Source organism: Convolutriloba macropyga, chromosome 1 (assembly GCF_964194025.1).
Source record: "Convolutriloba macropyga chromosome 1, txConMacr16.3, whole genome shotgun sequence".
Classification (NCBI taxonomy): Eukaryota; Metazoa; Xenacoelomorpha; order Acoela; family Convolutidae; genus Convolutriloba; species Convolutriloba macropyga.
Window position 1 is genome coordinate 15637502 of NC_134468.1, and position 16433 is coordinate 15653934.

A 16433-nucleotide genomic window follows, 5' to 3' on the forward strand; every position below is an offset into this window, starting at 1 on the left:
TCTAAGTTTTTTCAGTTTCAAACGTTATTTCTTGCTATCTGATGGCCTTTGTAGCTGATTTGAAGAGGCGCCAACATCGCCGGCCCTGTTTTCGATCTCGGAAACACCATAGTAGAATACTGGCGCTAACTTCACGACTGGCCGGTTTAGCTCTCCATGTGCCATTTTGACTCTCGCTGATCGCAATACACCGTCGTTATCAGTGAAGATCCCAATGATTTGTCCCAGTTTGTACTCACAGCGTTTCACAGAGTCATCTACTAGCCATACTAACTCGCCTTCTTTCAGGTTTCACTCATGTTCTTTTGACCACTTCGATCTCTGCTTCCATTGTGGAAGATATTCGCGAATCCATTTTTCCAGATCAAGTCGGCATATGCTTAAGCCGTTTTGAATGATTTTCTCAGATGATTGTAGCGTTCACTGGATGGCACGAATGGTGCACTCGCGCTCTCTCGTCCTAGCAAGGAATGATTAGGTGTTCGTGCTGTCAAACCTTCAGGGTCTTGTTTGCTCTCGACTATGAAACATTCGCGGGAAGCTTTAGTTTTGAACAAATCGAAACAGTATTTGTTCTGCTTGATGAATTTTGTCTGCTATGCGGGTACCACTCTGCTTCGTCTTGAACCTCATGCAGTAGGCAATGAAGTTTCTAATTCGGTTGAAGGTACTGTATCGTCTCCAGTCAAATATTTCGTCTAGTCTGTTGCTGTTGCTACAGTACTCGTAACTTGCACTGGTTCGAGTTCGTTAACTTGGCACCACGGCTTTGGCCAATTATCGTCGCTCCGTTGTAGCCATGCCGGCTTGTTTAGCCATACGGACTCCTTGAGGCCTTCGACGGGCATTCCTCGGGTTCCGATGTCGGCAGGGTTTTCGACACCTTTGTCGTGTCTCCATTGATCCATCGATGAGTTTTCCAGTGTTTCCGCTGCTCTGTTCGCAATGAACACTTGTTGTTTCTTGTGCGCTGCTTGTAGCCACTGTAGCAGACGAGTCAGTCCAATGGTAAATTTTGTCAATTCTGACATCATGTTCGCTGAGTATCTGCCTTCTGAGACAAAATCCCTAAACTGCCGCTTGGAGTTCTAACTTCGATATTGTCATGTGTCTGATGGGTGACACACGACATTTTCCTGTCACATAAGTGATTTTCAACGTGGCCTCGTCTTGCAGATATCCCACGATGCACATCGCTTCTTCTGACGCGTCTGGGAAAATGTGTAGTCTGAAGTTTGAACATCCGTTTTCGAAATAAAGTCGATTTATTGGCATCGTCCTTATTTTTCTTAACTTAGAGCACCAACCACTGAACAGTTTCGAGTGTTCTGCTGACAAATCCTTGTCCCATGCTTGTCCCATTGCTGCCCAAATGCTTTTGAGTAGGAACCGCATTCTTATCGTGAAGTGTGAACATATCTTAAGTGGTCCGAACACTGCTGAGACGAAGGATTGGACAATTCTCTGAGTTATTATTGCTGGAACTTCCTGCTTAGCTCCACGACGGACAATGAGACCATCTGTATCTACATTCCAGTTGAGTCCTAGGATTGAAAATGATTTTGGTTCTGCTTCGAAAGTTTTCACAACTTTTGTTGACGTTGACCTGTCTGTCTCTGGGATCTGTGATTTGACTTCATCGTAAATTTTTATTCATTTCGTCAAATTGAATCCACCTTTGATGATGATGTATCTGACTTTCTGGTAGATTTCGATTGCTTCTTGAAGGGTTCTGACTGACTTTAGGAAGTCGTCCTTGTAGAAGTTTCGCTGAGCGTTCTGACGAGACTTTTGTCGTTGACTGCATAATCTTTCGTCACTTGGTGCAAAGCGTAATTTTCAAAAATTGGCAAGCTTCTCACCCCAAAAACTTGTCGTGTGCACTCGTAAAGCTTCTATGTCTGCTGATAAAGCTATTGGGTGTTCTCGGAAGCGATAAATAGTTCCGATCAGACTCTGTAGCAGGTCTGGTCCAGATAGAAGTTTGTCGTTCAGGGCTAGGCCTTGATACTTTGCTGCTGCGTTGCGTACTCTTCTGACTTTTACAGGTCTATGCGGGTTTATGACAGGAAGATGTGATAAATACCACTGCAGTTTGTCTTTGGTTTCATTCAGTTCGGTTTGGTCAACTTTCCGAACGTAACCAGCATTGTTATCCGTGTCAATGGTTTCTTGGTAGCGCTTCTTTATCGTTTCATCTTTCTGCAGGCGCCGTTCTACAGAATTGAGTTGCCCCATTGCAGAGTAGAAGTTGTTCGGTAACTTCACTTCGTCCTCTCGCCACAGATTTCCTACTTCATATCTTTCACCGTTGAATAGCGTTGTTTGCTGCAACGTCTTGATTAATCGTTGTTCCGTTTTTGAATGTTCGGTGGCATCGCAGTTTGAAGCGTAGGACTCGATATCCCACCGCTTACTCAACTGGTTTGCTAGTTTATCATCTTCTATTGATGTTGCTGTTGTGGCAAGAGTTGCTGCCTGCTTCGTTGGTAGCGGACCACTTAAGGCTCAGCCGATCTTTGATTCCACTGCCCATGGTTCAGCTTTGTCTTCTGACTTCTTGAATTCGAAAGGGTGATGAATGTCGTAACGGTCTTGTCCAAGAATCACTTGAACATCGTTTAGATTGTAGCTCTGATTTGGCAAATTCCTCAGATGTGGGTAACGGTACTTCAATTCTTGCAGCTCCACAATCTGGTCGCCCAACTTCAGTTTCTCGTGCACATAGAATGTCAAAGTTCGAGACTTTTCATGCGCTGAAACAGCTATCGGCACTATTTCAGTCTTGACATCTTGTGAGCCATGGATATTAGCTACTGATAAGGACGCTTTTTGGCCTTGAAGTTGAAGTTTAGACACCACTGACTTGTCTAAAAATTAAATCGAGGATCCTGAACCACACATTGCTAGTACAGTTAGGCTTAGGTCTCTGTCAGCTTGATTAGCACCACTGGGAGTCCTTCTTGGGTGATGTTAGTTGCTACTGCAGTTGTAGCATCTGAGACATTCCTTGTAGTATCCTTTTTCGGTAAGTCACTGTTCAACAGTTTGTTGTGTCGCCTTCCGCAATTGGGTACACTGCCTGTCCTGCCTTTGCAGTCCTTCGACATGTGACCTGGTCTCAAACAATTGAAACACAGTTGGGTATTCTGGACATGCTCTCGTCCTTCATTTACTTTCAGTGACTTGAATTTTTCACACTTCCAAATAGGGTGTTGTCCATCATTGAAGGGACATTCGAAAATCTTGGGTTTGCTTGACTCTTAATCGTTTGAAGCAAAGGTACTCGTCTTCGGTTTATCACGGCTTTGAAACCTATTTCTGTCAAACTACGAGCTTGTCTGTGCTAACAAGTTCTCATGATTTACTGCTTTGGAGGCAAGCCACTTTTTGAAAATAATCCGGTTGCCTCTCAGTAGTTGACGATCTTGCATATACTGCAACCACTGTTCTCTCAGTTGCCGCAACAGTTTTCTCGTTGTTGAACTTAGCCCTCCTTCTGATTCTAGGTCGGATGTGTATCGATGTTGAATTAAGTTGTTCACCACATTTGTTACCACATTTGCAAACTTGACGATGCTCGTAGAATTGTCGTGCTGAATTGGAGGATGAGTATGCATTTTCTTGAGTTGCGCGTTGACTATGACATCTGATCTGCCATACTTCTCACATAGTATATCCCAAGCATGATAGTATGATTTTGAGCTGAATCCCATTCCCAATATTGCTGCATTTGCTTGACTCGTTAGACTGGTCTTCAAGTTTTGCATCTTTTCCGTATCGCTGATTGGTTTTTGATGAACAACAAAATCAAAAAGACGTGACCACTCTGGCCACTCCTGTTGGTCTCCTGAAAATCAGTCCGTTTTAGTTTTGGCAAGCAACTGGCACCACTGCTTGGTACTTGTTGGTAAATATCTTGGGGAGTAGTTTGATTCATTGTGCTCTTGTTTCTGCTCTCGGCAGACCTGTTTCGAGAGTTGTTAATTGGACTCTGACCTCTGTTTCCGTCTTGAACTGCTGACGTTCCCTCCCGCTGAAATGTCGTCCTCGTCAACGGCGCTGGTGACTCCCTTACTCTGATTGATTTACGGATTTCTGGTTTCTTGAGAATGCTCGGTTCTGTCAGTTGCGTTGAGAAAAGTCTTTCACCCGGTTGGAACAGCGGGGTAGTTTTCGGGTAGCTGCTGAAACTTTGTCAACTCTATCCTGTGTGTCATTCGTCGGAGGGTCGACAACAACGTTTGGAGATAGTGGCCGGGCCGTCTAGGGACAGACTGTTGAGCCACTAATTCTGCCCACCCGGTTGTTCTTTTATGATTGCGTCTTTATCCAACACTTTCTATCTCATCTGCCACTGATCCGGATGCTCTTGAGCTTCCTTTGGTCAGCTCAAGTTTCACACGTCTTTTTTCTTCGTCGGCCTCTGCTTTATTTCTTTCGTTTTCAAGGGCTCGCTCATGCTGTCGAAGACGCAGTTTGTTTTCTTGTTGTTGCATCTTTAGACGTAGCTCCTGTTGCTGTTGTTGTAACTCTTGTTCTCGCTGCTGTTGTTGTAAACGTAATTCTTGCTGGCGACGCAGGTCCATTTCTTCACGCTCCTTCTCTAACTCCAACTGCCGTTCTCGCAGTCGCTGCTCTGTTTCTTTCTTAGCTCTTAGGTTTTCGAGCTCCATTTCATCTATCTGTCGTCTTCTCGATGATCGCGAGTTGACAAGACTGGGTTGTTTTCTGCTTCCGTGTGTAGCAGAACGCCTGAAGGAGACCTCCGCGTTCCCTTCTGCGTTTTCTTTTGTTCTATTTCCGGTATCAATTACAGATGTTTGGGTCTTTATCACCAGCCGATGTGGATGAAACTAACGATGTTTGATTTCCACTCTCTGCAGTTTGCTGATATTGTTTTAGTAGGCCTTGAAAACAATTTTTTATTCTCGGTTAAACTTGTCAACCAATCCGTAGCAAGATCTGACTTCACAATTTGTATACTTGCTGCGTGACTTGAATCTGATTTCGTTACTAATTGCGCCAGTTTACTGCACAAAGCTTGCTTGCGGGAGTCGTCTAATTTTTCTGATCCCAACTCCTCTTCCACTTTCTCTGCTTCCTTATAAAACGATTCACATTTTTCCGCCATTGTGTAGAATCGCATGGTGTCTTTCCGTGGGTTGAAAACGCAGTTGCGATAGTCTTCTATTTTTATAAGTTTTGGTGATTGTTCTGCTTCTTTTCGCCCAATTTTCGTTCGGTGTCGCCATCGAAATTTTCCAAGTACTTTGGCTTCAGGAGTTGCCTTTGCTGCTTTCTGTTTTCCTTAAGATCATCGTACGTCTCGAAGAAACATTGATATACTTTTTCTCCAGGTATTGGTTTCTTCTCAGCCAAGTGACATTCCACCGCAAGGTGTCCATCAAAGGTTTTCAGCAAGTCAGCTTGCTCGTTTTCTAGCTTCTTGAGTTGGCCTGACATCTTGTAGTCAGTCGTTTTCCAGTGTCTATTGGAGTTCCCAACCATTGTAAAGATTTTGTTCTGGTCCACCAAAGTGAATCGAAGTTTCGTTGCTGTTCGTGTTCTTGTTGATGTCGTGGTCGGCGGACCGAATCTGGCGGCTGTTCAAGAATCTCAGCGGAACTGATATATCACCGCCTGGTTCTCGAATTTTACGCCGGCCTGGTTCTTTACTGAATCCGATTGTCTATTGATCTCGCAGAGATAACTAGTCGCTCGGACGTATTAAAAGACTGTAGCTTTAATTTTTGTTGATTGAAGTTAAGAAAAGCCTTAGTGATAATCTATGTTCAATCTCGTTGCTAAAGTTTGAAAGGCTTTAGCCAGTAGCTAGTATTGTTGCTAACTTCTCGTCAAGTGAGCTCAACTGACATAAAACTCGAAAAATCCTAAGATCTAGCAAAACTTAGCAAAAAAAACTAAAGTTGTTAAAGAATCAAATTTTAGTCAATCTGAGAGCCAACTTCTCTCTATCACAGTTTCTAATGGTTCTAAATACAATTCGGTTTCAGCGATCAAACAATTGGGTTAAAGTAAATAATCAAATATTTGTCATTTGATAACATCATTACTACTTGTTTCTGATTGGTTAATCAAGAAAATCATTTAGGTCATTTTTTACATAATAAATGTCAAATTACTGCAATATTTACTTTTGTTGACATCAACACGGATGGTTATTACGTGGCTTTAAATGCCTCGAATGTACGGTATTTGACTTTTAATGGTCACCTAAAGTATCATAAAATAAACAACTTAAGATATTTAACAACAAATAACAAAATATCAAAAAACGCCAATTTTGCACCATAGAAAGGCTAATAGCCACACTTGTGGGTGTGATGCAATAACGTTCGTTGTGTCCATGAATAGTTTAGAGGTAAACATAACCGTGTGTCATAACCTCGCGTTGCTCGGGTTTTCCCTTCCAAAAATCGGGGAGAGGGGGATGTAAAGATTTTCGGTCAACTTGTAAAAATTTTCACTTTTGACCATTTTTGAGTTTTGACAAATTCTAAGTTTTTTCAGTTTCAAACGTTATTTCTTGCTATCTGACGGCTTTTGTAGCTGATTTGAAGATGCGCCAACAATATCTTACATCTAGACATGTTCTGAGTTGCTTTCTATGAATCAATTTTAGCAATAATAGACTTGTTTGCAAACCATGTCGAGCTATGATAATTTATATTCGAACACATATATACATTATAGGTGGTCATCTTTTCTTTTGCGCTAATATATCGTTTTCTCCTTATCTTATTTTTTTTAAAAGAGCAGGGCCATTTTGCATTTTGTTTTTTCTGTGGAATTCTGTACAAATTGTTTTATTAGATATACAGGATAAAAATTCAGATAAATCCCTCATGGCGTTCTTTCGTCGAGATTGCATTTTGCTTTTACAGTTCAGTTCAGTTCAAACCAACTTCTGATTTTTACAATCGTCGTGCCAACGCCATCGTATACCAGGTCCTAAAATCTTTTGTTACGGGATTCTTGTTGTACGTTCTTTTTCGGGGGTTTTGATGGTTTCTTCACGGGTGGTGCGGTTACAATATGCACGATGATATCTCTTGTTGGAGTCTATCGTCTCAATATGAGGTTTTTTCGATTGCTTGCGATTTTCTCTGAAAATGGTGTTTGTTTAGTTGGGTTTTAATGTTTAAAGTTCTTTATTATCTTAGGATATAGTATATCTAGACATGTTCTGAGTTGTTTCCTATGGATTGAAGCAATATTAGCGTTAATGTACTTGTATACAACCCATGGCGGACTATTATTAAAAAAAGACAAATTTTAAGGTTTTTCAGTTTCAAACGTTATTTCTTGCTATCTGACGGCTTTTGTAGCTGATTTGAAGAGGCGCCAACAATATCTTACATCTAGACATGTTCTGAGTTGCTTTCTATGAATCAATTTTAGCAATAATAGACTTGTTTGCAAACCATGTCGAGCTATGATAATGTATATTCGAACTCATTGTTGCGAGTTATTTTCTACTTTGATATTTCGTACTTTCATCTAGTGTTGTTCCCAATTTCTTAGTTTTTCTTCGGTCTTTGTGATCGACGGTGTATTCTGTCTTGGATTGTTTGACTGGAGGGTTTCATTTTTTTTGTAATTGTGTGGCTATTTGGACGGTTTCCTGTGCTTTTTCAAGACTGTCACAGAAGAAATCTACATAGTCTACATATTCAAGATGTCTGGGTATCGGTGCCTTGTCTCTTCAAGCGTAGTCATCATCTCGTATCTGGGGATCTTGTCTTTTTGATTGATCTGTCCCAAGTTCACGATCATTTTCTCGGAGACCTTCGTCCAGCTATAGGTAAAAAATTTGGGGTGATAGATCATTACCTTGTGGAACACCCATTGTTGTTGAACAGTTCCCATATCGTTTTGACACTTTTTGCCCGCAGGGTTGTCTGATTGAGTTGGCGTTTTAACGTGTTGACATTTTCTTCCTCGATACCTCTTTTTCTCAGTATGTCTATCAGCTTCGTTCTGTCAACAGTATCTAAAGCTTTGGACAATATTATTCCCGCACAAACCTTCTGGATCTTCTTCGTTGATAATCTTAATAGTAAATTTTTTTGCGCTAACACCATGTCACCTGGTGATTTCCGTTTCCGGTAGGCATATTGAGAGGGCTGCATCGATGCTTCAATTTTCGGGTTGATTATTTTCAGAATTATGAGTGAGATGAGCTTCTGGTAGGTGTATAGTAGATTAACTGGTCTGTAACCATTCGGTCTGGTTCCATCTTTGCCTGGTTTCAGAATTGGTACCATATAGCCGTTCGTGAGCTTCTCATCTCTTTCTCTGAGTATTTAATAGAGTGTCTTTGTGATAGCTTTTGGGTCAAAATTTTTCAGGTATTATTAAGTCACTCTGTCAGGTCAAGGGGTCTTGTTGTTTGAGAGCTTCTTGATTGCATCTGTGACCTCTGATTCATGTACCAATCTGAAAAAGCTTGTCGGCTCCTCTGCTATCTCTTCTGCTTTTGGATCGGTGAAGTGGCTTTCGAAGTATTGAATGGTTTTACCTAAAACGGTTTTCTGTTTCTTTGTACTTTCGTTGCTTTGATGACCTTCTTTAGGGCTAAGGCTGCTTGTGCGTTGTTCCTTGCCTTAGTAATTTCTCCTGATTCTGTTATCATTTTCTTTGTTGTGATGAATGCCTTTCGTTGTTTGATAGCGTTTGCTTTCCTATTTTGTTTGTTGTTTCATGCCGGCTAGTTTTGCTCTTTTGGCCTCCTCTGCCTTGCCTCATTCCCAGTTTAGTTTGCTGTGGGTCTCAACTGCTACAAGTCTGTGATACGTCTAAACCTTATTGATTTTGTAGCTCCTCTCATTTATCACTGAGAATTTGCGACAGCTGGGAATTGCAATGTAGTCTATCTGGTCGTAGACTTTTCTTGTTGATTATTCCTTTCCATGCTGTAATGTTGTTGGCGTTGTGCTTGAAGATGGTGTTTGCCGCGATAAACTTGTTCATGTCTTGGATGTCGTATATTTCCCCGTTCGCATTCCTCATTCCTCTTCCGAACGAACCTACGGGTCCTCCTTTTTAAATCCTGGTTTCGCATTCCATTTCTCTCTTTTCTCAATGGAGAGGGTTCAAATCTTGTCGATGACGAGTTTCGCTTCGACCGTTTTCAGGTTGTTCTTCATTGCAGAGGCCTGTCAGTGGTGTTGATTGCCCCGATCGAAAAAATAGGCGATATAAAAAATAGGCAAGTTTTTCATCTTCGCTTTTGTCTCTCTTTGTTTCTTGAAAAGCGCAGATATCGAAGTTATTCTCCGATAACGTTTCCAGAATCTCTTCTTTTTTAAATAACCCCGGATATTCAAGGTTCTGACAACGTATTGTTGTTTCAGATTTACTGGATAGAAATCCAGAGGGCGCCCATCGCACATCACAGGGTCCTTTTCTTTTACAAGAAGATTGAATTAAGCATCAGATCACACTGACAAATTGTCCAAATTATTTACAGATTCAGAAATAAGCATTAAATTTAATTGTTTTGTTAAAGAGTTTATAGAACTTTTGTAACGGTGTCAAGTTTAAAAAGTGACTACAACAAAGAATGTGGTCTGCTGATAAATTGTTGTTTCGCAAAATCTGCACACACATAGGTTTTCCTCCCATTGAGAAGAAGAAGATTGAATTAAGCATCAAATCACACTGACAAATTGTCCAAAATATTTAGATTCAGAAAATAAACACTAAATTTAATTGTTTAAAAGTTTATAGAACTTTTGTGAAGGTGTCAAGTTTAAAAAGTGACTGAAATAAAGAATATGGTCGGTTGATAAAACAGTTCTTTCGCAAAATCTGAACACACATAGGTATTTCTCCCATTGGTAACAACCTTCCATACAACAATTATTGTGCAGTCCATTGGCATAGAACTTGGCAATTATTCTCCTGTGTTTTGGCGGGCAGTCTTTTAATCCATGTATATCATGAAACATCAATTTGTTTAAAAGCGTTGTGGTTGAGGTGTATTTGCTTACTCCGCAACAACTTTTCCAAAAAACGGCTTCTATTTTCCGGTGTTGTTTTATTTCAATTTCAAAAAGTTCATCGACGTACGTCTCTAATCCGTAAGTTGAGGCTGGAAAAACAATTGAATTGAAGAGTTGTTGTGCTGAGTTGAAGCTGACCTTTTGTAAATTTAGTTTTTGGTTTATTGAAGCTACTGACTGATAAGCTTTGTTCATTAGATGCTTCTGATGATTACTGGGAGATAACGCGCTTGAAAAATTACACCTAGATAACAAAAGGTGTTCCTCTCATTGGTAACAACCTGTTCTCTTAATTGATCACCGAAATTTTTCTTGTTTCATATCTTGATTGTAAATTTTCGAAATGGTAGTCTTTTTCAGTGTTCCCTTGTTTTACATGACTCATGTGACCTTCGGCCTGATAAAACGCACCTAATGGATTACACTGAATTATTGTCACCACAGATCTTTGGGGCCGTTTAGATAAATAGGGGATTGCATCTGCTCATGCATCCTATTGCCTTTTTGACGCGCGTTGCAAATATAATTGATTTTGAATGCTTATTATGACATTTGACTTTGAGAGCCAGACATTTCGCTAGTGTTCAGTTATCCACGGCTGAGCGATAGTCGAAAACAGGATATTGATAGAATTTGCACGTCTCATATTGCTGTATGAGCGAACAACAACAATTATAGCGTGTCCCATAAAGTTGAAATAAGCGAACGTTTCAAAAGCCAATTAGAGTTCAAAGTTCAATTTTAAAACATGTAGAAAAAATTGATCAACGAAAGCTTAATGGAAAAAACGTTGACATTCAAATGACCACATTGATGCTCAATTGCACGTTTTTGGCGTTTTTCGAACGTTCGCTTATTTCAACTTTATGGGACAGACTATATATATGGCTTAAGTGACTCAAAATGTGCTTTGCATGTTTAATTATTGACGTGAAGCCTAACAGTATACCGAACTTACTAAGTCTCGTTTTTATGGGTTTCACTTATTTGAGTAACCAAATTGCTCGACTTTTGAGTTACATTTAAAATTCTTAATGATATTCACATTTTCTTCCATAGGTTCCATCCGTGAGCGTTGAAATAGCCCTTGGAGAATAATAGAGAATGAAGATTCCTATTCCAACGAGATCGCGTTTTTCAAAATTGAGCACGTTTTTCTTAGGAGAATCTGCTGTTTTTGTAGATCTTTTCCCTTGTTAAACCAGAAGGATCACTAATGCTCATCGTTGTGAATAATTTTTAGTCTTGGGAATATCATCAGATCTCCAAGAAATTGTTAATTTGTTAAATATTTTCCACACTCTGACCTGGACCCAATTAAAATTCAAAAGTACACCACATGTTGGGATATTTCTTTTTTTTGTGTATCCTTATTTCCTCATTTACCTTGGTTTCTTTGGTGGGTCTTTCCCATTATAGCCCCCCCCCCCCCCCCCCCCCCCAGCTGCTTAGTGGTCAGATAACTTATAGCCCCTCCCCCAATCATGGTAATTATACCATAATGGGGGGCTATAATGGGAAAGACCCTCTTTGGTTTGGTTACCCCAAAATAGGCGATTTGAATTCTCTTCATGTTTATCAGTAAACCCTGTCGAACCAAATGAGCTCTGACACTTTTACATTTTTTATTATAAGCAAATTGTTTTAAAGCTGTTTATTGAGGTCTCAAAAGTTTTATGATTCTAATATATTGTCGATTTTTTGCCTTAAGTATTGGTGCTTTTTGTGAGGCTGATCATTGGAGAACAATTATTTTTCATTGTTAAGTAAAAGGTGTTCCCCGACATCAAGGGTTGAAGTTTTAGAAATCTTTGCCGACAAACATCTTCAAAAGAAGTCTAGACAGGCACTGGGCTGACCTCCATACAATCATTTGAGATGTGGAATGGCACGATGGAGCTGGTCCCAGAGGCAACGCCTGTCGACCAGAAAACCTGACCTGACCTGATAATTTTTTACTGGCATATTTTCTACTATTCGTCTTTCTCAGCAGTAATATTTTTTTGGTATGTGGAAAATTTTTTTTGATTCTTGTCGTTTCGTCAAACAATTTTCTCTACAGATTTGTTTTTTTTTTTAAATTTCGTTTAATATAGTGTAATGTCAGCGCCAAATGTCCTTGCGTTACGATTGTATAAGCTCATGAATTTTTGAGTTATTTGAAACTAATATTTCGTGCCTCATAGCCAAATATATAACAGGTCGAGTGCTTTTTTTATCTTTGTTAGCTGCTGCTTTCTCTTTGTTTCAACTTTGTTTACGCATCGTAGAGAACAACAAAAATACCATTTTGTAGCCTAGTTTTGTATATCTAGTTTTGATTTATATAAAAAATGGATCTATTCTGCCACCCCCCCCCCCCCAGTGTTTATGACCCCAGTTACAAATTATATCGTGTTGTTATATTGCGCATAACTATGTAAAAATAATGCACATGCGCCTGGGGGTCATGAAACAGTTTCCCACTTAGCTGGGGGCCGAAACATAATAGATCCAAAAAAATGATCAGACACTTGAAAAAAAGGGGACGAGTTTAAAATTTCGAAAGAAACGAAAAAGGAAAAAAACATCGCTCGAGGGTGGGGGGTAGGGGTTGAGGGTGACAGATCGAGTTGAAATTTAAGACAAAAACAGACGGAGAAATTTGTAGTAATTTTAATTATTCTTAAAAGAGTTTTGATTCCTATGAATAACTTTCTAGTTTCAAGTCTATAAGTTAAACGATTTTAACTATTTGACCAACAATTTTGAAACATAGTTTTTTTTTCCAAAATTATGTTTAGTGCCAAAATTACAATTACCGGTACAACTGGTTCAAAAACTCCACGCACAATTACTTAGAAAAGGCAAAAAAGAGCTAAAAAGAATCAGTTGCTAAAAAGTTTTAGGTGTTGGGGTTTTCTATTTGTGTGTTTGTGTTTGTGGAATGTGTGTGGAGCGTGTGTTTGCAAGGTTTGTCTGTTTCTATGTCTTTGAAATTGTACTTTACATGTATTACTAAATTGTGCCAAAAAGTTTTTTTCGGCATGTTTTTTTGTTCAAACAGTACAATTAGTTTTCTCCAATGCATATAAGTTGCTTTCGGATAATGCTCCCAACGGTTTCTCTGACAGAAATGAATGGTTGTTTTTGTAACCTTGAGAGGAATGTTGGAACATACTATGCGACGGATAGACTCGCACCAACCATCTCGTTAACTTTTCGATGTGGCAAATTGTCCGACTATTAGCTGGTATTTTGCGGGCTAGGCTTCTATTTTTTTTACTGACCTTATGTTGCTGACCTTCTGTACTCAGGTTTTGATTCATTGCTGGTTTTGAATGGATTGCCTCGCGTAAAATTTGTTTTCGCTGTCAGTGGATTAAATTTTTCCCTTCAAATTTTAAATGACAATAGGCTTTTCTCACCTTTAAAATGAATGTTGCTAGTTTTTGAAGGGCTAAAGGTGAAATGAGGGACTCATGTTCCTATTGAAGGCTGCTGGAGGGAAAGCTTTTAAAACAACGCTGGTCTGAAAGAAACGATCTGACAATAAAACAGTTGAAAAATCTATCAATCAGTGTTCAATTTGTTCCTATCAAGTCTTTTGGTTATTGGAGCTTATATGTTTTTCACCAGTTACATTATCTCGTCTTTAACACAAAACGACTGTATTTTTTTGCAGCTGTTTTTTCGGGCGTTTGATGCATTGAGTAGTTAATTGTCTTTCTGTCATCGAAAATTTTATTTTTAAATTTTCATTTGAATTAGCTGATATTTTTAATGCTAATTTACTCAACACAAGTGTTTTGGTGTAAAGAATGGTGTAAATTTTCTTTTGCTTTTTGCAGAATACGTCCACCCTCTTCGCATTGGTTCATAAGCCTAGTTTTTATAGCAAAATATGTGGGATTAAATTGAGACAGCATACTGTTGTGCTACCAATTTCAACACAATATAAAAACTTCGCCTATATCTCTGCTGTCTAAGAGTCCAATATGTTTTCGCTCAATGCAGGATAACCTGTTAATGGTTGATTTTTTGTTGTGGGTTTTGTATTTCTAACTGTAGTTGGTCTATAAAAATAACCATAGCTTCAGAGAACTTACTTCAACCATAGCTCTAAAGCCCCCCTCATTCTCCCACCTTAAGCAGGATACAATCAATCCTCTCCGTCTGTGGGAGCAATCCATCCGGCATTTATTGGTTTTGTCTTGATAACATTTATCGGTAACATCACTTTTATCTTTCCTATGCTGGATGATTTTCAGATATAACTTTGGCTTATGGATTCTTACGGCCCGCCAGACCCCAAGAACGTCCAGGAGTTGACCAACTTTGTGAGTAAATAATCAGCTTTTTAATTGCATTGTTACTTTAGATATTAATCCTCTCAACAATAGTAACGCGAAAGTCCGCGACGGCAGTTAACAACTGATATTAAGAGCCCAAATAGACTTTTATTTAGAATTTTGTAACTATAAGTGTCATTAATTTTCTATCAAGTGTTTTGTACTGTATGAGAGAAAAAGAAATAGGTGAAATTGAAATAACCATTTTTTTATAACCTCATTTTTTATCACCTAACCAGATTTATCACCTCATTTTTTGTATTTGTAAATTATACTGTTTTAGGTCAACTCAATGCTATCCAGCGTGCAAGACAAGTTTTCAAACACGTCTGATCAAATTGTGAAAAGAATTGATGACATGGGAAAGAACATAGACGATTTGGAGCGACAAATTGCTGATCTGATGACTCACGCGGGAGTTGAGGACAAAACTGTCTGAACAAAAAAAGAAACAGAAAAGCTGAACATCAGGAAACAGGAATTGAATACTGGCTTTGTGTGATCGAATAGAACGCATGTGAAGCAGTTGTAGATGATTTAATCAACTCTAATGTACATAATTTCTTTTGTAATGCTTGCCTCTTCTCTATATTAATTATTAATTCTTCTGTTTTAAATTTGTTCATATTCTGTGTTCGAACTTAAACTTACTAACGTGTTTCTTTTCTCTAGCTATGCAATTTAATTCAGTTTTATTAAATTGTGATTCACTGTTTTGAGTTTTTATCAGCGATCAATGAGAAAATGAGAGCTATGCTGAGCTGGTTTTGGTTTTTAGAGATGCATATTAAATTGAGACTTCAATTACAATTTGACGTTTATTTGTATTTTAATGCTGATGCGTAAAAAGTGTTTCCAATTCAACAATTAGGGCAAAATGTGACACCTCAAATGTTCTGATAGCATATCACTTAATGCAATGATGTGGCTCGCAACACAATATCATTATCAATCGTTTAATTTTTTTTAAATGAAAAGTTTTCGCCTTGTTTAGTTTCTCTGATACCAGTAGTTTCTCTAATCAGTTCTCTGATACCTCATCCATGTTATGCGATGCACCAAAACTGCTGAAGAGGCTTAAGCTCTCGGGAAGAGCAATTTTGGGGGCTTTAGACCACACCCCAGGCGCTATCCCTCCTACCTTGAAGCTACCGTTTGTTGAAAAGGGAAGCGTGTCCAATACTTCAAAAGGGGCAAAAAAGCGTTGGAGGAATGTTAATTAAGAGAATAGATCTATAATTTTGAAAAGTAAATTTGAACTATGATTTTGCTACTGAAAAACTTGTTGACCATTTATTTGATTGAAAACGTCAAAATTAGTTGCCCGAAAATGGGCAACTAAAAATGAAACCGACTGTTTCGTTTGCCTTAAGATTGAAAGTGAGGTTATTAATCTCACTAGAGTTTGATGAAAGAAAACGGAGAACAGTTTAAATTTTGAACAAAAATTAAATACGAACAATATCAAAAAAACAGAAACAAATTTTTTGGGTACAATTTTATCACTTTTTTGTACTAAGCCAGGTTTCAAATGGTTGCCTTCAGGTATATGAAGATTTTGCTTGAAATTTGCACAAAACACAGGTTTCGTGAAAAGACAAAAGACTCTAAATTAAATTTTTGAAGCTATCAAAGAGCGTTTCAAAAGTGTATTCTGTGAAATCCAAGCAAAGTTTGAGAAATTAGTTTTCAGTGTAACTTGCTATTGCGTCGAGTTCTGCAAGCAGATAATTGACTAGAAATTGGGTTTACGATTAAAATTTCGTTTTTTTTGAAGTCTTAGAACTTAGTTTTTTTTTATGCACAAATTGTGAAAGATGTTGATCTTAGAACTTCGAAAGATACATCTCAAATACTCCAAACTATGACTAAATAGTTAAAATTTAACTGTGCAATTTAATTGAAAAATATCATTTTTGATTAAACCTGGAATATATATTGAAATTGATATGTTAAAAATTGCTTTCAGATTCAGATTTTGTAAATTTGAGACATTCCTTGAAAAGGCCAAACATTAGAAAGTAGAAAATATACGACAGAAAAGATCTCTGGAGAAAGTCAATTGAAAACT

At 38.6% G+C, this 16433-nt stretch overlaps 2 protein-coding genes across 2 annotated transcripts in view; one reads left to right on the forward strand and one right to left on the reverse strand.

Moving 5' to 3' along the window:
* Positions 1 to 15068, forward strand: part of LOC142345871 (uncharacterized) — a 372085-nt gene extending 357017 nt beyond the window's left edge. Inside the window, exons 2-3 of the mRNA XM_075398304.1 lie at positions 14280 to 14350; positions 14646 to 15068. Coding sequence (XP_075254419.1) covers positions 14297 to 14350; positions 14646 to 14801 — 210 coding nt within the window. The 5' untranslated portion in view covers positions 14280 to 14296 and the 3' untranslated portion in view covers positions 14802 to 15068. The remainder of the gene's footprint in view (positions 1 to 14279; positions 14351 to 14645) is intronic.
* Positions 1069 to 2238, reverse strand: LOC142355564 (uncharacterized). Its single transcript, XM_075407947.1, has 2 exons — positions 1863 to 2238; positions 1069 to 1211 (listed from the first exon to the last, which is right to left on the reverse strand). The coding sequence occupies exons 1-2, from the start codon at positions 2236 to 2238 to the stop codon at positions 1069 to 1071; spliced, it is 519 nt and encodes a 172-aa protein (XP_075264062.1).
* Positions 15069 to 16433: the final 1365 nt, after the last annotated feature.

Coding starts and splice junctions, on each gene's coding strand:
- LOC142355564 (XM_075407947.1), bottom strand. CDS start 2,238: ATGGGGCAACTCAATTCTGTAGAACGGCGCCTGCAGAAAGATGAAACG. Junction 1,212..1,862: donor GCACACGACAAGTTTTTGGG/GTGAGAAGCTTG, acceptor ACATTTTCCCAG/ACGCGTCAGAAGAAGCGATG.